This window comes from Callospermophilus lateralis, chromosome X, assembly GCF_048772815.1.
Source record: "Callospermophilus lateralis isolate mCalLat2 chromosome X, mCalLat2.hap1, whole genome shotgun sequence".
NCBI lineage: Eukaryota > Metazoa > Chordata > Mammalia > Rodentia > Sciuridae > Callospermophilus > Callospermophilus lateralis.
The window spans coordinates 51,992,127-52,012,345 of record NC_135325.1 but is presented as its reverse complement, the minus strand read 5'-3'; the positions used below and the strand labels follow the sequence as shown (position 1 = coordinate 52,012,345).

The 20,219-nt window shown below is 49.3% G+C and overlaps 1 protein-coding gene across 7 annotated transcripts in view; it reads left to right on the top strand.

Moving 5' to 3' along the window:
* The first annotated feature begins 8,624 nt into the window (after positions 1 to 8,624).
* Dlg3 (discs large MAGUK scaffold protein 3) overlaps positions 8,625 to 20,219 on the top strand; it is a 54,133-nt gene continuing 42,538 nt past the window's right edge. For 2 of the 7 annotated variants that reach the window (XM_077107349.1, XM_077107347.1), the window contains exons 1-10: positions 8,625 to 8,981; positions 11,913 to 11,966; positions 12,233 to 12,283; positions 12,695 to 12,819; positions 13,036 to 13,205; positions 13,515 to 13,651; positions 13,978 to 14,122; positions 14,869 to 15,028; positions 16,650 to 16,806; positions 17,196 to 17,298. In XM_077107349.1, the coding sequence (XP_076963464.1) occupies positions 8,625 to 8,981; positions 11,913 to 11,966; positions 12,233 to 12,283; positions 12,695 to 12,819; positions 13,036 to 13,205; positions 13,515 to 13,651; positions 13,978 to 14,122; positions 14,869 to 15,028; positions 16,650 to 16,806; positions 17,196 to 17,298 (1,459 nt within the window). Of the gene's footprint in view, positions 8,982 to 11,912; positions 11,967 to 12,232; positions 12,284 to 12,694; positions 12,820 to 13,035; positions 13,206 to 13,514; positions 13,652 to 13,977; positions 14,123 to 14,868; positions 15,029 to 15,293; positions 15,739 to 16,649; positions 16,807 to 17,195; positions 17,299 to 20,219 lie in introns of those variants that run through there. The other 5 variants (XM_077107350.1, XM_077107348.1, XM_077107353.1 and 2 more) reach the window with 3 other exon arrangements.

Below are 20,219 nucleotides of genomic sequence, written 5' to 3'. Positions count from 1 at the left end.
CAATGGAGAGGTTATTAAACAGCCATGGCCTTGGCCTGCCTGGACCTACTCCTGGGCCAGAATGCTCAGTTGCTGGGAAGATAAAGCTGTGGATTTCTGGTTGCCAAAGACTCTCATAAAGACAAGGTACTTCAGCACAGAGCCAGGTATCCCCAAACCAGACAGAACTAGGAAGCTACTGAATACCATGTTTACCACTCTCTCTTGTTATTTCTTTCCCTCTTGTTGGGCTCTGTCCCTACTCACAGGGGTCTGCCAACCTGATGATCTCTCCCATCTTAGTGGAGAAATATAATTCAGGAAAGTCACTGAGAATTTTGTCTCCACAGAGGTATGAATGATCCTTTATATTGTCATTCCCATGGGACCTTCTTATTTTAATGGGTTAAAGTTGGACTTTCCTAATTGGGAGTGGTGGGGAAATATTGATACAGGACTGATCACCAAAATTATTCCCACCCACTCTCAATTTGTCAGAATTCTCATTGAACCCACAATAATGCCCATCCTCCACTTCTTGTGAACCAGAAACTTATGCCTTCAGCGACCTGGGTTTTCAGAATCCAGAAGAAACCACATTTGGGGCAAGCGAAATCCGTTTCTCCACACACAGACTGAGGTCACCTGATGAAGCTCTGTTTTCAAGAATGAGCTCAGATTATATGACAGCAGCAAGCAGTGCCGCCCTAATCCCGTCTATTTGCTGAAGGCGCGGAAGAGGCGGTGGAAGGAGAGAAATGGTCTCTCTCCCCGCAAATCCCTTTCCGGAACTCCATTGCCGGTCTCAGCGCAGGCCTCGCGGTCGCCTAGCAACCACAGCCGCCTGCAGGGGTGTAGGGAACGCTTTCCACCCATAGGGGGCGCCTATCTCCCTGGGGCCTCTGGCTAGAGCCCTAGCAGTTGGGAGTGGGGGGCGGGTCTCTGGTTAAGCGTCAGAGTCTCAGTGTTGTTGATCTCCTTGGCTTATCTGTGGGGTTCATTCTAAGTGTTCAGGAGCCTGTGGAGTGGAGAGAAGCTTACTATGAATCTGAAGGGAGTTTACTTGGATTCATTAAAAAATGAAAAGAGGAAAGGAAGAAGAATGGAAGGAGGGGAGGGAGGAGTCAAAGGGAATGAGGCAGGACAAAATTGGGAGAAAAAATTGACCCTCTCTATTCACTTCAGGCTTCCCAATACTTAATTCCTCTATCAGAGAAGTTCAGAAGGCCCAGACTCTCCGGAACTTTTTTTCTCCTGAACCACTTTTAGGATGTAGAAAGGAGTTTGGCACTCTTTATTGGCAAACTGCTGAGCTTATACTACACTTCAAGCTCCCTAGTTACCAGACTAATCTAGACTTGGCCATTAAGAAAGATAGTCGTTCATTCATTCATTCGTATATTCAACAATAATAATTAACACTAACCTACTATGTGGTATGTTAAGCATTCTACATTTAATCTTCACAAAAATGCTATGATTATTTCCATTTCACAGATTTAAAGAACTGAGTCTCAGAGAAGTAATGCCCAAGGTCACACAACTGGTGACTGGGTTGGGTCTGACTGAACAACCACTGTGAGTCAAGATCTAAGAAGACAGAAAACATGACACTTCTCTCTTTTGTCTACTTAATGAACACCTAGTCACCTTTCAGGACCAAACTAAAGATGTCAACCCCTTTTTGAAACTCTTCTTAAATCCTTCCCCACCCAAGTAAAGTTGATAACTTGCTTTTCTGTGCACCCCTCTGAAATAGCACTTTTCATTGATATTACAATGATCTACTTCTGTATTTCTATTTCTCGAATTTTTAACATGTTGGCAGCAGGGTTGTGTTCATCTCCACTTGGATATCTAGTAGACATCTCAAATTCAACATGTCCAAATCTGATCTTTCCCCAAAAAATGACCACTCCTAAAGTCCTCATTACAATCAATAGCCATTTCACCTTCCCAGTTGCTCTGCAAAAAAAAAAAAAAAAAAATTCTTGAAAGCAACCACATCTTGTGGTTTCAGCAAATCCTGACATCTGTCCCTTCAAAACATACCCAGAAACCAACCACTTCTCATCACCTCCAGTGCTGCCACCTGTTCCAAGCCACTGTTACCTTTCAGTAAATCACTTCAGTAGCGTCCTGACTAGTCTCACTGCCTCTACTCTTACACCTTGCAGCCTATTGTCCGCAAAGAAACTGGACCAATCCAGATAAAACCAGATCAGAGCATGTCAGTTCTCTGCACAAAACCCTCATATGACTCCCTGTCTTTAAGAGTAAAGCCAAGGGTTGGGGCTGTGGATCAGAGGTAGAGTGCTCGCCTACCATGCGTGAGGCAGTGGGCTTGTTCCTCAACACCACATAAAAAAATAAAATAAAGATATTTATAAAAGTAAAGCCAATACTCTTACAATGGTCTTCAAGGCCCTATGTATCTAATACCTTATTGAATTTCTGATCTTGTCTCCGGCTATTCTCACACTCTCTCACACTTACATCCACTGGGTCCTCCCTTATGTTCCTTGAATAGGCCAGGTACACTCTTACATAGGACTTTTGCACTGGCTGTTCCCTTGCTAGGTTTACTCTTCTGCATAGTACACTTCCTGACTGGCCACAAGTCTCTGCTCAAATGCCAACTTCTTGGTGAGGTTTATCCTCACTAACCTATTTAATATTCCCTCTATTCTAATTTCTAGGTTACAGTAAATACAGGGTATAAAGGAACAAGATAAATGACAACATGAAGGGGGAAAAAACAGACAAATCCAGACTGTAGGATATTCTACAAAATAAGTGACTTGTACTCTTCAAAAAATAAACTTGCTTAATTAAAAAAAAAAAAAAAAAAAAGATCAGAGACTGGTGTGTGGATGTGGTTCAGAATACTTCCCTGGCATGCATGAATACTGGGTTCAATCCCTAGCACTAAAAAAAAAAGGAAAAAAAGAAAAAAAGATGGGGGACTTCCAGTTTTGGACCTGACTGAACTAAACATATTTCTCCCTATTCCTCACACCAAGTATAGTTAAAACTTTAGACATTATATATAAAACAAACATAAGACTGTAAGGAGAAAAGGGCAGACTGACTAGGAAACTCAGTGACCAGAACCCATGGTGGTACATTCCCTGGGTTTTCCTGTTGCCTCGAATATACCAGACTGAGTGCTGAAGAATCTAGCAGCTTGGAAAAGCCACTGTGAATAGATGAGTAGGGAGATGCTCCCTAATAAAAGCTTGCTTTCTCTGGCCAGAAGACCAGTGTAGCCAGATAGAAAATTCTTAGACAATAACCATTAAATCAAACACCACAGAACCTGCAGCTCCACCCAAGCGAGGAAAAGTCAAGTAGAGAATCCAGACTTTGTCCCTGCTTTCCCTCCCTCTCTACAGTGGTGTCAGAGAGGGCTATGTAGAGAGCCCAGACTTCCATCCCCACAGGGTAATAAGACCTCTCCCTGTTGGGTGGTGTCAGAGTATCTGTGGAAGCCTAGTGAAGAGTCAGAACTTTCACCACAATGAAGCATTAATGAGGTCTCTGCCCTGATTATTCCCCTGTCAATCTTTCTTCCACTTCCTACCCACAGTATCAGTGGATACTGCCTGGAAAACTAAAGTGGCATTTCAACCTCTCTCAGCCAGGGAGATATCAGTGGAGGCCTAGCAGGGAGCTGGAATATCCCTCTCTGTGCATCAGTAAGAAGGAACCCCAACTGAGGCCAAGGGGTGGAGACTTGAACTTGAACCCTTACCTGGCAGCAAGTAGGCAGTAGCCTCTTCCTCTGATGGCATTGGTATCTAAAAAAGCCTACCAAAACCAAGGTTTAAATAAAATCCAGAGTCTCACAACAAAAATCCCCAAGATGCAATAAAAAAAATCATTCATCATACCAAGAATCCTGAGACCCTCAACTTCAAGGAGAAATGATGAATAAACACCAGCACTGAGATGACAGAGAGGTTTTTAATTGTTTGACAAGATCAAAAGTAACCAACATTTCAAAATAACTGCTTCAATGAGCAATTACAAAGAAAGTTGAAATGAACAAAAATTAGAAAGTTTTGGCAAGGAAATAGGAGATATAACGAAGAATCAATTAGAAATTTTATAACAAAAAGACTATAACAACAAACTAAAAAACTTATAACATGTTCAAGGTCAGGCTGGGCAACTTAACCAGACTTGTCTCAAAACAAACAATGAAAAAGGGCTAGCATGCTTGAGGCCCTGGGTTTGATCCTTAGTACTGCAGGAGGAGGAGGTGGCAAAATGAGGAAGAAATCAAGACATTCTCAGACAAAGAAAAGCCAAGAGAATTTGTGCCAGCAGACTCACTCTAAAATAATGGCTAATGGAAGTTTTCAAAACAAAATAATAAAAGAAGAAATCTTGGAATCTCAGGAAGGAAGAAAGAACAGAATGAGCACAAATATGGGCAATTACAATAGACTTTCCTTCTCTTCAGTCATCTATGTTTGATAACTGAAGCAATGAGTATAAGATTGTGGATCTCAATGTATTTAGAGGAAATATTTAACATAATCATATTAGAAATGGGAAAGAGCCGGGCACACTCTAAGCAGCTCAGCCAGTTTTGTTAAGGAAATAGGAGAAATAAAATACAAAATAGGGCTGGGGATGTGGCTCAGTGGTTGAATGTCCCTGAGTTCAATCTCCAGTACCCCCCCCCCAAAAAAAAAGAAAAAAGAAAAGTAAAGAGAGGGAATAAAGGGACTTGAAGGGAGGTAAGGTTTCTATTCTTTCCTTACCTCAATTAAATGATGACACCACTAGGTCTCTGTGGTGACAAAATAGTTCTGTATTTCGATTGCAGTTGTTGTTACAAGACTCTCCATCTGTGACAAAGTGGCATAGAATTATATACACACTGTATCAATGTCAGCTTCCTGATTTGGATTTTGTACTGTAACTATGGAAGATGTAATAATTGGGGGAGGGCTGAGGTTGTGGCTCAGCAGTGGAGCGCTTACCTAGCAAGTGCGAGGCCCTGGGTTCGATCCTCAGCACCGCATAAAAATAAAATATTGTGTCCAACTACAAGTAAAAATTAAATAAATAAATAATTGGGGGAAACTGGGTAAAGGGTAAAAAGCCCTTTTTGTATTATCTCTGCATCTTCCTATAAATCTATAATTATTTCAAAATAAAAGTTGTTTTTATTTATTTTTGTTTATTTGTTTTGCTTTTGTGGTACTGGGGATTGAACCTAGAGCACTCTATGACTCAGCCACATTCACAACCCTTTTTATTTTTTTATTTTCAGGCAGGGTCTCACTAAGGTGGTGAGGCTGTAGATGGACACAATAACTTTTTTTTTTTTTTAAGAGACAGTGAGAGAGGGAGGGAGGGAGGGAGAGAAAGAGAGAGAGAGAATTTTTAATATTTATTTTTTAGTTATTGGCGGACACATCATCTTTGTATGTGGTGCTGAGGATCGAACCCGGGCTGCACGCATGCCAGGCAAGCGCGCTACTGCTTGAGCCACATTCCCAGCCCAACACAATACCTTTGTTTTATTTATTTTTATGTGATCAATTTATTTTATTGATCCTCTTGCCTCAGCCTCCCCAGTAACTGGGATTACAGATGTGTGTCACCATGCCCAGCATAAAAGTTGTTTTAAAATTTGGGGTCTGTTCTAGGTTAAAAATTACTAAAGACATAAACATAATGTGAGAAATGAGGCAGAAATCAAGATATTTTCAGACAAAGGAAAGCTAAGGGAATTTGTTTTAGCAGACCCGCTATAAAATAATAGCTAATGGAAGTTTTCAAAACACTGGTTAATTCTGATTTTTTTAAAATAAATATAAAAGGCAAATTTGGCAAACTTGGAGTACAAACTGCATATTAGATATTAGATGATGTGAGATTATGCTTAATTTTCTTAGGTATCATAAATATTGTGCCTATGTGGGAGAATGTCTTTATTACCAAGAGATACATGCTGGAGTACTTAGGAGATGAAGTGTAGTGAAACTTATATTCGAATGGATCAGGAAAAAAGTGAAGGATCCCTAAATAGAGCAAATAAAACAATATATTACTATTTGTTGACTTGATGAGGAAGACATACAGTGATATTCACTGTGCTACTCTTTCAACATTTTTTAAAATATATTTTTAGTCATAGATGGACACACTATCTTTATCTTATTTATTTTTATGTGGTGCTGATTGGAACCCAGTGCCTCACACATGCTAGGCAAGCACTCTACCACTGAGCCACAACCCCAGCCCTATTCTTTCAACATTTTTGTACGTTGTTAAATTTTCCTTTACAAAAAGTTGAAGGGGGCAGGCTTGGTGGCACATGCCTGAAACTCCTGAAACTCATGAGGTTCATGCAGAAGTTCGAGGCCAGCCTCAACAATTTAGCAAGGCTCTGAGCAACTTAGTGAGAACTTGTCTCAAAATAAAAATTAAAAAGGTCTGCGGATGTGGTTCAGTGGTAAAGCAACCCTGGGTTCAATAGCCAGTAATGTAAAAAAAAAAAAAAAAGTTGTGGGGGATATATGGAGGATACACATATGATAGAGCATACATAGTAAAATATTTCTGGAAATCCAGGTGGTCGGTAAAATTCTTTTAATTTTTATGTTTATTTGTAAATTTTCATATTAAAATGTGGGGATGAATAGCTCAAAGAAAAAAAAATCCCAATTTGGAGTCTTCCCCTAGCATTCCCAATCCATGGATCCATTTTACCCACATCCCCAGCACTAATTTGAATTTTATTTAGAGACAGGGTCCCACTGAGTTGCTTAGTGTCTGGCCATTGCTGAGGCTGGCTTTGAACTTGAGATCCTCCTGTCTCAGGCTCCTGGAGCTGCTGGGATTACAGGTGTGTTACACTGTGCCCAGCTCTACTTTTTCTTTTGTCTATGGCACTTAACACCACATGAATTATACCATTCACTTTTTATTGTGTTTACTTTTTTCTGTGTCTCCTCATGAGAATGTAAACTCCCCAAGGGCAGGGATTTGTTTTGTTTGTTTTGTTCTGTTCTGTTTGCAAGTATATCTTCAAATCCTAGAATAGTGGCATGGATATTTGTTGAATTAAGGAGGAATCTCTGTAACCCTAGCATGTACATCAAGGTGTTGTCCAAAGTAGGTGGCTCTATGAATGTTTGTTGAATTGAACTGAGACCTAGGCTTTGCAGCAGAACTTAGAATAGATCCATTACACTAGAATGGTTCAGAGCATGGCCCCTGGAGTCAGATGGCAAGGATTTACATCCTGATTTTGTTACTTTCAGCTCTGTTATCTAGCTTTGTTAACATCTCTGGTCCTCAGTTTCTTGTCGGGAAAATCAAGGTAATAATGTTACTACCTTGGTAGGATTTTGGTTTGCACATAAAGCACTTAGGATTTCGTAAAGTCTCAATCATTGTAAGCTAAAGACAAAAGCAGAACAACAAGAGACAGTCTTCCTGCTTTCTTACCCTCCTCCCATCCCCCAACAGGCTGCATGAGCCATGAGAGGCAAAGGAGATGTCTTTTAGATGGGTATTCTCAAGTTCTTCTCTGGACCCACAGAATGACTTCTCTCACTTCAGGTCTCTTACCTTTTCTCCTATCCTGGACTCTTTCCTCTTAGAATCCAGAAGCTCCTTCCCCCATCATAAACATGGGAGAATGGAATGGAGGGACAGGAGTATGTGGACCAAGGACAAGTGCTTGGAGTTTTCTATTACTGCCTCTACAGTAGTAGAGTCCCTCAGTGGTGATGTAAGAAGGTCAAGTGTGAGGTACACAGTCATTTCGGGGCCTAGAGGATGAGAGAACAATAGTCCTGAGGAAGAGGTATTGACAGGAGAGCAGGCCTCATATGCTACCTTATATGCTTGTCCCCTGTAGGAAAGAGCACTTTTCTCACTCTGTTCCAACGTCCTTTCGGTCAGTTCTGCTCCCTCAAGTCTTTACTTCTGGTGGCCCCAGATTAGAGCAAGCCTGGGGACCCATTGAGCATCTCTGTGCAACTCCCTCTTGGAGGTGGGGTGGGGCGGAGTGGAATGGGAATGGGCTAAAATTGGGGACATAGGGGGATGAGATCGCGCGCTCGAGCTTTCCTTTGGTCCAAGTCCTCTTCTCCTACACTAGGGGGACAGTACCCCATAGATCCAAGGAGCTGGGGCTGAGCCTGGGGACGCTGCTGCCTCTGTTCCTTTAAGGAGCTGCTGTTTAGCATTCCTGCCGCTGCCGCTGCCTGACTCTGCGCCCTGATTGGCTGGAATCAACTGAGAAGGGAGCCAGGGAGAGATGCTCTTGACTCCACTCAGATCCATCCTGGGGACCAGAGCAGAAGCGGTCCTCGTTGCACCCAGTCTCTGCTTGGGCTCCCGCTTCTTCTTTGCCGCTGGGCCTTGGCCCAGAAGCCACGACGGGCGACACGGAGCCGCCAGTGCTGGAGGGGGAGCCATGGGTGCGGGGCAGCGTGGGGGCAGAGGCCCCCGGACGCCCTCCCGGCCCCAGGCCCCGCTCTGCCCGGGCGCCCCCACGGGTGCCCCCCCCTTCCTGGTCCGAGCAGTGTGAGTGTGCCCGGGAGCCCGGCGGTGGCGGCGGCGGCGTGGAAACTGGCGTGGGCTGGGGGGTCCGAGCTGCGGGGGGCAGTGCCATGCACAAGCACCAGCACTGCTGTAAGTGCCCCGAGTGCTATGAAGTGACCCGCCTGGCCGCCCTGCGGCGCCTCGAACCTCCTGGCTACGGGGATTGGCAGGTGCCCGACCCCTATGGGCCAGGTGGGGGTAATGGGGCCAGCTCCGGTTATGGGGGCTACAGCTCGCAGACCCTGCCCTCACAGGCAGGGGCCACCCCCACTCCTCGCACCAAGGCCAAGCTCATCCCCACCGGCCGGGATGTGGGGCCAGTGCCCCCTAAACCAGTCCCAGGCAAGAGCACCCCCAAACTCAACGGCAGTGGCCCCAGCTGGTGGCCTGAGTGCACCTGTACCAACCGGGACTGGTATGAGCAGGTATGGACCAGCGGAGGTGGGGGGCGCTGGTGGGGCAATCCAGGAGGGCTGGAAAGTGGGTGCCTTAGAGGCCTGGGGTGCAGCAGGGATTGCTGGGGCTCCAAGCCTGTGGATCCCTGAGCCTTAGCATTGCAGCTGGGCAAAGAGAAGTGGTTGGGAACGAGCGGTTCCCTGTGTGTGTGTGTGTTCAGGGGGTCTCCATTCAGAGGGGATTGGGAGGAGCTGTGTGTGTCAAGGGGTGAAGGTATGGCGGAGGGGCACATTTTCCTGTGTGGGGGAATTGGGTTTGTCTCAGTGCGGGGGTTTGGCAGTGTCTCTGTGTCTGGCAGGGGGCGGGAGGTTCTGCGGGGGTTGTGTGTGTCTCCACAGGAGGGGAGGAGGGGGCATGGTACTCTGCGTAGGGGGGACATATGTGTGTGTGTGTATGTATGTTGGGGTATGTGGAGAAAGGCAATGGAGCGCCTGTGAGTCTTATGTAGAGAAGCCCATGTGCCCGGCTTGCTGAGCTTCATCCCTTGATGCCATGAGTCCTCTCAGTCCCAGTCCCTTTGTGTGTGAATGTGCACATGGACGTGTGGGGATGTTTCTCTGAATGTGGAGGTGTCTCTATAGATGAGGCTGCAGGGATAGCTGGGTTTGCCCATGTGTGTGTGGTTACATGTATATGTGTGTGAGCATGTGGCTGCCAGAGTGTGTACCCGTGTGTGTGTGTGTGTGTGTGTGTGTATGTGTGTGTGTGTGTGTGTCTGTGTGTGTGTTGTCCCTGGTGAGAGCGCTTGACAGGCAAGGGAGGGGAGGGGGAGGAGGCGAGAGACACGTCCCAAGCAAGGCTGAGAGGCTGCTGAGAAGGACAGACTCTTTTGTCCAAGCAGCTCTGAAGTGTGTGTGCTGGGGGTTGGGGGGGGGTGGTGAAGCAAGCTTTCTCGCTCCAGAGCAGGCATGGTGCCTGGAGCCAAGCAAGGGGCAGCTGCCCTGGTGCAGGGTCTGGCCCCAGTAGGGCATGTCCCCCTTGGGCAGCTCCAGATGTGGGAGAACTTAGCCCCCCAGTCCTGACTTGGCACAGCTTGGGAGCCTCTGGGTGCTGGGCACAACTCCGGCTTCCACTCCCAGACTAAACTGCCAGCTTAGAAAATGGAAGGAGCATCTGTGGGAGAAGCAGCAAAATGGAGGCTGGGCCGGCAGAGCCAGGTCCCTGGCATGCATGGCGGAAGGCCTGTCTGGCTATTCGGCTCTGCAGCCCCTAGGGTGGGGAGAGAGGAGGAGGAGGCTTTGCTGTTGAGGGCAGGTGCTGACTGCCCCAAGCTGGTGACCCGTTCTGGCTGCCTCTGTCTTCCTCTGGGGATAGGATGTGCTCTCGCTCAGAAGCAAAGGTGGGGACTTCCTGGAGAGAGGAATCCTCAGTTCTGGCCGTCTGTCTGTCCATACTTACTGTTTCCTGCATCCCTTGCCTCAGCCCCTTGACTTGGCCCCTTGCCCTCTCCAGCAAGTCCCCTTCTTTCCTTTGCCCCTCTGTCCTTTGGCCCTTCCATTGCAAACACTTTCTTATACTTGTCCTGCCCAGCTGAAGACAGGTACCAATCCCAGGGCTATACCAGTTGGCTAAGATGTCTTTCCTGGAGCTGATCCCTGGATGACTCCTTGGCCCTAGAAGCAAGGTCCCTGAGTGAGGGTGGAGTAGGGAATAGAGGGTAGACCAATGGGAAGTAGAAGTCTCTGGGTATCACTTGAACTGGGTTTGAGGCATGGCTTGTCACATGTGGACACACATGGTACACCAGATGCATACAAGAACCAAATGGGTGTCCTTTTGCTTGTGTGTCTGTTGCATGGTACTTCAGGCAGCTGTGTTGGTTCTGGGTCTCTGAAGATACCATCCGTTCTTCCTCCTGGGATCAGGAACCAGGGTGAAGCTGTAGCTGGAGACCTAATCTTCTTCCAGGGCTGCAGGGCATGAAGTCTTGGGAGCCATATCCCCAAAGCCTCTCTCTCTCTCCCCCCTGTCTGCTTGAAACTAAAGCTGCAGGGGGTGGAGGTAGGAAGGGGAAGCACAGCAGGGTGCTCAAAGGAGCCCCCACTCTGGGTTTCTAGCTCTCTTCTGGAGTGAAGGCTAGAGATTAGGAAAGGGACAACATAGCCAACAAAAGATGGGGGAAGGTGCCAAATTGCCTGGGGAGAGAGGCAAGAGAAATTCTCCATTCTTGCAGATGAGATTGGGAACCAGGGAGCAGGTGCTACTTGTTTGTCCAGAATCAGATTTCCACTTGAAAAGTGGCCACATATATGTCCTGTCTGGGAGGCCATCTCTGTGGGTTGGTCAAATCAACCCTGCATTTCTGACCCCTTATCCCTCACCTCATGAAGAACAGTGTCTACTCTGTTCCTGTCCTGCCCTGGCTTTGCCTCTGAATCCTGACTAGATCCCACCCTGGCCATTTCTGCTGGAACATACAAAGAATCAACAGTCCCTTGGTAGAAAATGGATTAGGACTTTGACTTTTGTCCAGTCCTGGGGAATTGGGTTGTTGGAGCCCCTGAAGATGGTGTAGAGTAAGAGTTCATAAGGTACTCTGAAGGGGACAACTTTCCTTTTTTCCCATGAGTTCTCCTGGAGAAAGGGGATGATGGCCTTTGCAGCTTGCTTTAATCCAAAGAGCACCTGGATATCCAGGTTCTAGGACCTGCTCTGCCACTAACTCCCATTGTGCCCTTAGGCACATTCCACATCCTCTCTTGGATGTCACCATCTGTCACATGAGGGGGTTAGATAAGATGGTGTCTGCTTTCTGACATGGTAGGACTCTACAGTCCACAAGTCAGGGGGAACTATGTTCAGAAGGGGAGGGGTTCTCTGGCCAGACCTCTGGGTACCCCCTATGGAGCAGGGTGTGGTGCAATTTGCCCCCCATGCTCCATTTCTGCCACCCCCCTTAGGCCAGCCCTGCACCCCTCCTAGTGAACCCTGAGGCCCTGGAGCCCAGCCTCTTGGTAAGTGCACCATTGATTGGCTCAGTCCCAGACAATTGATCTGAGCTAAGTAAGCAGCTGGGTTTGGCCTGATATGGTTGGATGTAAGGGGAGGGGAGTGGCCCCCTTGGGGTCAGCCTGTCCCCATCTGTGGCCTAGAGGTGACCTGGGATGTACATGGGCCCTCTACTCTGTGGGAGTGGGGGAGGGGAGGAGGCAGGTTGACCAGAGGGCAGATGACTGGGAGGGCAAGAGGCACTGAGTGAGCTGCCTGTGTCTTCCCCTAGGTGAATGGCAGTGATGGCATGTTCAAATATGAGGAGATAGTACTCGAACGGGTGAGTCTGCCTGTGGGGAGAGGATGAAAGTGGAGGAGAGGGCTGAAGTCAAAAGAGGGGAGGGCCTTGAACACCAGTTTCAACACTCATGAGGAACCTGCACTGAGAGGACAGGGAAACAGCAGCCTTCGGAGTCACTTCACTGCATCAATCAATCAACTCCCTAACAAATATTAATTGACCTTGCTCGCTGAGGCCTGGGGAATTGGGGAGGGGATGGGTTTGCTGAGGCCTCCCTGCCAGAATGGTCAGCACAGGCTGGGAGCCTGCTGAGTTTCTGACAAATGTCCACCAGCCTACCAGGGGGCCTGGAAAATTTTCTCTGGGTCTAGAGGGGAGGGGGGTGCTGCCTAGAACCTTTCTTTGTGCCCTCACAGTGAATAGAATGTGCCCTTCCACCCCCTTCTGCAGGGCAACTCTGGCCTGGGCTTCAGTATTGCAGGTGGCATCGACAACCCCCATGTCCCTGATGACCCTGGAATCTTTATTACCAAGATCATCCCTGGTGGAGCAGCTGCCATGGATGGAAGGCTAGGGTGAGAGATACTGGAAGCAGAATTGTGGGTGTCAGGGGTAGGATGGAGAGGAAGGGAGGAGGGCCAGCCTGGCAGGATGACCCTTCCATTAGATCTGATACGGGGAAAGGGAGAGGATGGAGGAGGAGGAAGAGGAGGGGGCAGGAGGGGAAGGACGTGGGAGAGGGGGTGGAGGGGCTGTGGCACAGTGTCATGCCTCTCGGGCTTCCCCCGCAGGGTGAATGACTGTGTTCTGCGGGTGAATGAGGTGGACGTGTCGGAGGTGGTGCACAGCCGGGCCGTGGAGGCGTTGAAGGAGGCAGGTCCTGTGGTGCGGTTGGTGGTGCGGAGGCGACAGCCCCCACCCGAGACCATCATGGAGGTCAACTTGCTCAAAGGGCCCAAAGGTGCGGCCCTCTGGGTTCCTGTGCTCTAGCCAGAGCCCCTGGCCCCAGGTCTTGACTGGCCCCATGGGGAATGGAAGGGAATGGCCTTACTCCTTGTGTGACTCCTCCAGTTCCAGCTCATAGCTTTCTTTCTTGACCTCAGGTCTCACCCTTACTGACCTTGGGATGGCAGCCTAGTGTTTGGGATTCCTGGGGGGTGCTCCTGAGGGGCCAGTGGGTTGGCTGGAGGAAGGGAATTGGCTTTGGGATTGACCAAACACTCTAACCTGCTCTGTGACCCTCTCTCACTCCCTGCTGACTATCTCCCAGGCCTGGGTTTCAGCATTGCTGGGGGCATTGGCAACCAGCACATCCCGGGAGACAACAGCATCTACATCACCAAGATCATTGAGGGGGGAGCTGCTCAGAAGGATGGACGCCTACAGATTGGGGACCGGCTGCTGGCGGTGAGACAGGCTTCATGGGGATGCCCAAATGGTAGGGTGGGGAGGAGGAGCTCTAGCACCCTATCATTCCACCTAAACCTCACTGGGGATGAGGCATCTTGGGGTACTTCAAGAATATCTTCTCATACCAAGTCCCTAATTCTCTCTGTGGCAGGGGCTCCCTCACCTGCTCTTTCCCTTCCTCCTGCTTCTCTTGTGTCCTCACAGCACTATACTTGGACCTCTGTTAGCACACCATTGAATTTCATTGCAAGGGCACCCCTCCGGAGCCCAGAGAGAGGCCTTCCTTTCTCCCAATTCCCAGGCTGAGGCTTCTCCCTTTCTAGGTGAACAACACCAATCTACAGGATGTGAGGCACGAGGAAGCTGTGGCCTCACTGAAGAATACATCTGATATGGTCTATCTGAAAGTGGCTAAGCCAGGCAGTCTCCACCTCAACGACATGTACGCTCCCCCTGACTACGCCAGCAGTACGTACTCTCTGGCTCCTGTCCCTGGCCTCAGGCTGTGCTCCTGGGTTTGGGGAGGGGAAGTTGTTTGTGTCCCTTGTGAAGAGAGGAAGTGGGGGGGGGGGCTGGGATTGTGGCTCAGTGGTAGAATGCTAGCCTAGCATGTGTGAGGCCCTGGGTTTGATCCTCAGCACCACATTAAAAGTAAACAAATAAAATAAAGATATTGTGTCCAACGACAACTAAAAAAATAATTTTTTTAAAAAAGAGGAAGTGCAGGAGATAGTGCTCAGAACTGAGTCCAGATCCCAGCTCTATCCCTTGGAGCTGGGTGCCCTTGGACAAGTCCTTTCCACCTGTCTTTACTTTCCTCATTGGCAAAAAGCTAATGATATATGTTCTGCCTTCCTCATAGGACTGGTGCAAGGATCAAATGAGATCATGGAGGAGAAAGCCCTTGGAAAACTGTATTAGGCTACAGAGATGTGAGGGATTATTATTAGTCACACCTCTAGTCAGGCCTTTCTTTGTAGACTGCCTTGACTTCAGCTCTTTCTAAGAGTCACAGGAGTGAGCCCAGGATTTAGAAAGGGACTGCGGAGGAGGAACCCTAGGGGGTGGATGGCCAAGGGAGGGGGGTGCCTGAGGAATCAGCATCTCTTCCTAGAGACCTGAGAAGGGGTGTGAGGGAAATTCCTTGGAAGGGGGTTGGGGTAGGTACCTGCCTGGAACAACCCTGAACTTTTCTCTCCCTTTCTTGACCCCAGCTTTTACCGCCTTGGCTGACAACCACATAAGCCATAATTCCAGCCTGGGTTATCTCGGGGCGGTGGAGAGCAAGGTCAGCTACCCGGCTCCTCCTCAGGTCCCCCCCACTCGCTACTCTCCTATCCCCAGGCACATGCTGGCCGAGGAGGACTTCACCAGGTAAGACCCTCGCCCCATTCATCTGGCCCATGGAGGGGGGAGGAGAGGAATCATTTCTGGCCTGCGACAGGCCTCTTGCAAAGAAGAGTATCCGGTCCTCATTGCCCCTAGCTGTGACGTCTTGGCAGGGGGCCTCTCTCTGACCTAGAGACGAACAGAGGTGGCTGCAAAGACAAGTTCTACCATCAGGGGGAGCGCCGACCGAGTGGCCCCGATCCGAAAGTGCAGATAAAGGGTAGGGTGGAGCGTTTAGGGGCTAAGGAGGTGGGGGCTGTGGGTTTTCCTGCCTTGAGATACTTTGCACCCCCGCCCCCCTGTGCTCCAGCCACTCCAAATTATTGAAGAAAGCAGTTCAGCCAGTGGGGTTGGCGGGATTCTGAGAGGCCAGCAGGCCCGGTGGCCTCACGGGGAACGGCCCCGCCCCACCGTGGCGGCGGCGGCTGAGCCCCGCCGTGGAACTGGTCCGGCCAGCCAGGATTCCGGGGGACAGGTTTGCGGGGTGGGGCCTGGTAGGCTGCTGTGCAGACTGCGGTGGAGCCGGAAGGGTAGGCAGACAGGGGGAGAGCCAGAGGAGCCATGGAGAGGGCCCGCAAGTTCTCAGGCTCCAGCTTGGCCCTGGGCTTGGGCTCGGCCTCGGCTTCGGCCTGGAGGAGGGCTTCGCAGAGGTGGGCCTGGCCGCTCCGCTCCCTGCGGCCTGGAGGGGATGCCAGGTAGGAGTGGAAGGTTGGGAACCAGAGCATCGGGGACTCAGGGAGGGAGCCTCACATCCGAGACTGGGACCGAGAAAGGGGGACCCTCACTTGGGACTCAGGGCTTCTCTGAGGAAAGATGCTTGTAACAAGTGGGCCTGGAAATGTGCTGGGAGTCGGGTTGTATGTGAGTATATGTGTGGAAGTTTGCTCTCACCTGATCACACTGTGACCATTTAGAAAGGGGTTCCACGGATATGATTAGTTTTAGTCGCTTTTTTCATGTGCTTATCCCCTTTCTTCAGTTTAGCCCCTAAGCATCATTTGAGGACCTGGGATTTCTTCATCTCTGTCTCGTCTCCCACATCACCTATTAGGGGTACCTAGTGGTTTATTAAATATGTTCTTGGGGAAGGTAGGAAGGGTCATGGTTGGTGGGTGGAAATTTGAGATGGCAGAGGGGCAAATGTGAAGTAAGTATGCACATTTTGTGGATGGTAGGTGCAGTCAACTCAGGATGAGTCCACTGTCCCTGACATGTTCCTCTTCTTGTGGCCCAGGGTCTGTGACAGGGTCCATAGGATAGGAGGCTCTGGGGAGGAAGAGGACTGGTGAGTGGGCTCTGGGATTTGGGTTCTAGAGTTCAGGGTACAGGTTTGTTGACCTGATAGAGAGAGCTGTCCATTGGGAAGTTGATGCCGAGGCCTCAAGAACAAGGAGAGAAGAGGAACTGAAACTGGGCATCTGACAACAAAGAGCAGTCAAGCAGGTTTCAGGAGATGAAGGGAGGAACAGGGCATCATACATATAGACCTAAGTCCTTACTCCCTACAGCATGTATGGGTCCTTTTCCAGGCTGGCCCTGACAGGGACAACAGTTCCTATCTCCTTTTGTCCTGACCTCCATTGTGTCTCCATTCCTTTCCCACCAGAGAGCCCCGCAAGATCATCCTACACAAAGGCTCTACAGGCCTAGGTTTCAACATCGTAGGAGGAGAGGATGGAGAAGGCATTTTTGTCTCCTTCATCCTGGCAGGAGGCCCAGCCGACCTGAGTGGGGAGCTGCGCAGGGGAGACCGGATCTTATCGGTGAGACAAAGGCGAGGTGGGAGGATGGGAGCTGTGCCAGTCTGAAAGGGAGGAGGGGAGACCTTGCTTCCTTAAAGAATGCTTCTTGAGATGAGGCAAGAGCTAAGGACTAGAGAAAACATACATTGTCTTTATAGATATCCTTAGTGAGGGACAGGGGACCAAGACCAGACTTATCCTTAAGGAGAAAATGAATATATCTTGGATCTTAACCCTGTTTGGCATTAGACTCCTACAAAGATAATTATTGCACTACAGATGTTGTGTCCTTTAGGTTTCATTTAGGGGGCAAGGATGGAATTTTGAGAAAGACATTTCCTTCTAACTGGTAGGACAGAGGACTTCCTTTCTTGCTTTTGGAGTGGCTCATGACTCCTCTCTTTGGTCAGGTAAATGGAGTGAACCTGAGGAATGCAACTCATGAGCAGGCTGCAGCTGCTCTGAAACGGGCTGGCCAGTCAGTCACCATTGTGGCCCAGTACAGACCTGAAGGTAGGAGAAGGGAAGATGGGAAGAGATGCTTTGGCTGGGGAGTTTGCACTTATGCTAATTATTGGTGGTACAGAGCCACTTGACCAGGTCCCTGCTATCCTAGTGCAGTAATCTCTTTGTCTCTCCTTTTCCTTCTGGACAGGGGTTGGTTGGGGCGGCTTGAAGGCTGTGCTCAGAGCCTACTGATGAGGGATGCAGTGCAGCAGAAGGCCAGTAGTGGGCAGCAGCCTACGGAATGAAGCACAGAGATTAGGGCAACTGGAAAAATGGGAGGGGAGGCGGAGAACTCAGAGGTGAAGACAGGGAACTGTGTGCCCTGTAACAGAAGAGCAGCTCTGGATTAGAAGGCCCACAGGGAAAAAGAATTCCCATCTCTTAAGAGGTCTTGAGCCAAACTTCTCTGACTCCACCCCCTCCCCTCACCTAGAAGGCCGGTAAACATGCTGAAAGGGGATGCTGCGCCCTTGGGGTAGGGCGTCGGGAGTCGACCACCTCTCGCTTTGGGGATGCGTACCTTCTTTGTATTCTCAGCAAGTAGTGCCCTGGCTGGGGTGAATGGGCGGGGCCAGTTATACAAATGAAAGCGTTTGATTGGCTGAGGCCAGAAGAGGCCCAGGTGCCGGTGCCGAGGTGAGCTGTGAGAAGGCGCGCCCTATCCTTCAGGCCGGCGGGATGACCATTGGCCAGCCGTGCTCGGCCTCCAGGCGCACGCCCCGCCCCCTGACCCAGGCGGAGGGCGGCGGGCGCCCCTCCTTCTCCCCCTCGCGCGCCTCAGGCGTCTCCTCCTCCTTCTTCCCCTCCCCCTCCTTCTCCCTCTTTCTCTCTCCCCTCCTCCCGCGCGCCCCGCTTTGTGTCCGTGGTCTCCAGCGCGGGACGGAGGGACTGGCCGGAGCTGGTTCTTTCTCAGCACTAGACCTGGACACCGACCCGGCGCCAGGTGAGGTGGGGCGGACGGGGGTCAGGCCCCCTCACAGTACACCCCCCAGCCTCTCTACGGTTCTGTTCTCAGTCTCTTTTCCAACACTTCGTCCCCAACTCTGTCTTCTTCTCCGAATACTTTCACCGCGGGCCCCCAGCCCCCTTCTGAGCACCTCCTGAGGGTCCCTCTCTGGCCCCAGGCAGCACTGCGCGGTGTTGCTCTGTCCACTGGGTCCTGTCTGGCCTTCACCTCTTTGCCATCACTTCTCTTCACCCATGAACTGTGCCCCCCTCGCACCCCAGAGCCTCAGTCCTGTCTGCATCCTCCTTCCTGCTGGCTGCTGCGCCCTCTTTCCCTGAGGAATTTTCTAAACCTTCCCCTTCCCCCACATACATTTCACCTAACCTCGGGGAACACCAGCGATTGGGTTGGTATTCTAGTGCCCCGTTCCTTTTGTTAGTAAAGGTTTCATTCCGTCCCGACTCTTTCGCCTCCCCTTCCCTTTGTAAGCCTGGCCTTTGTCCCTTAGAGGTACAGCGCCTGGGCTTCTTGGACACCTAGGCCCTGTGATCTGGTTAGTAACATGAAGGAGGGGACCTGACTCTGGCAGGTGCTCTAGTTCTGTGAAGAGAAGGGGAGAGACAGTGGGAGCCCGGGGACAAAGTTGAGAGGGCTTGAAAGTGTCCACCTTTGTCCTTTCCGCCCCCTCCCCCACGCTGGTTCAGTGCCCCCAGGGCCTGAAGGGAAAAAAGATAGAGCCTGCTACCTTTTGCGTGACTTCTTGGATAGGGACACAGACGAGTAGGGAGGTAACTACCAGGAGAGCTTGTTGGTCTGAGGTAGTGGGAAAGAGGGATGCAATTGGACACTTTGAGTCATTTCTCTCCATGTTTGGCATTCAGCTTACTGACAAGGATCACACCTTAGGGTTATTGTTTTCATCATTTATGCGTGTGCTGTTTGCTTCTCAGTAGAGAGCTAACCCTAACCGTTGGATTTTTATTAGTAACTAATATTTATCCATTACATGCCCACAACTTAGACAACTTAGTTTCTGCAAAGGAAATGGTTTCTCTTGCATAGTTCTGTGTGTGTGTGTGTGTGTGTGTGTGTGTGTAGGAGAAATTGATGTTTCTTTCACTTTTACTCTCTGATGTTGGGCACATAGAAACAATACTGTGAATTTGTTTGGTGGTGGTATGTTGGAAACTGGTGACTACATGTTTCTGTGACTTGTTGGGGAAATGCAACTGGTTTATATAAAAAGCTGTAAATTATCCAGGGTAGAGGGATTCCTGTGGTGTTCATTTGCTCTCTGAGCATATTTCTGAGAGTTGAGGTTGAGGTGCTGTCTTGTGTCAGGTCTTTCTACCACTTGATACATAGGGCCTTTTTTTCCTCTTAGGATTTTAGTTGAATCACTGTTGTTAAGGCAGTGCTATCCCAATCTTATTTCTTTCTTTGGTTTACCAAATTCAACAGGGATCTGGCATTTAAAAGCTTTTTTTTTTTTCATTTTAAAATGGACCCTCAGAGACAGATCTAGAGGGACTATCAAGCATTTGCTCTGAATTTTCTTTGATAAAGTGCTTGTTTTTAAAAATAAGGACCCTATGTTGATCATTTTACAAATATATTAAATATGGTTCTTTGGAGGATTGCATCATGGTGGGTCTTTAAATATTGAATAATCCAAGTATATGTGTATTAGAAAAAATGGCAGCAACTTTGCATGTTATCAGCCAAGTAAGTGTTCATTGTTTGGATTTTTTCCCATATAGAATGTGAGAGCTGGAAAGGATCATGTGGTCCAACCCCTGATCCTGCAGACTGGAATAAGCACGGGGAAGCCAGGGTGTGACTTGCCTAAGGTCATGAAGGGGAAGTTGTCCAGGGTCAGCAATTTATTTAATCCTGAGGTCCACCAGTTGGTACATGGTTAAAACAACTGAGAGACCCTAAGACCTAGTTCACACTAGAAGAGTAATAGGAAAATATTGGG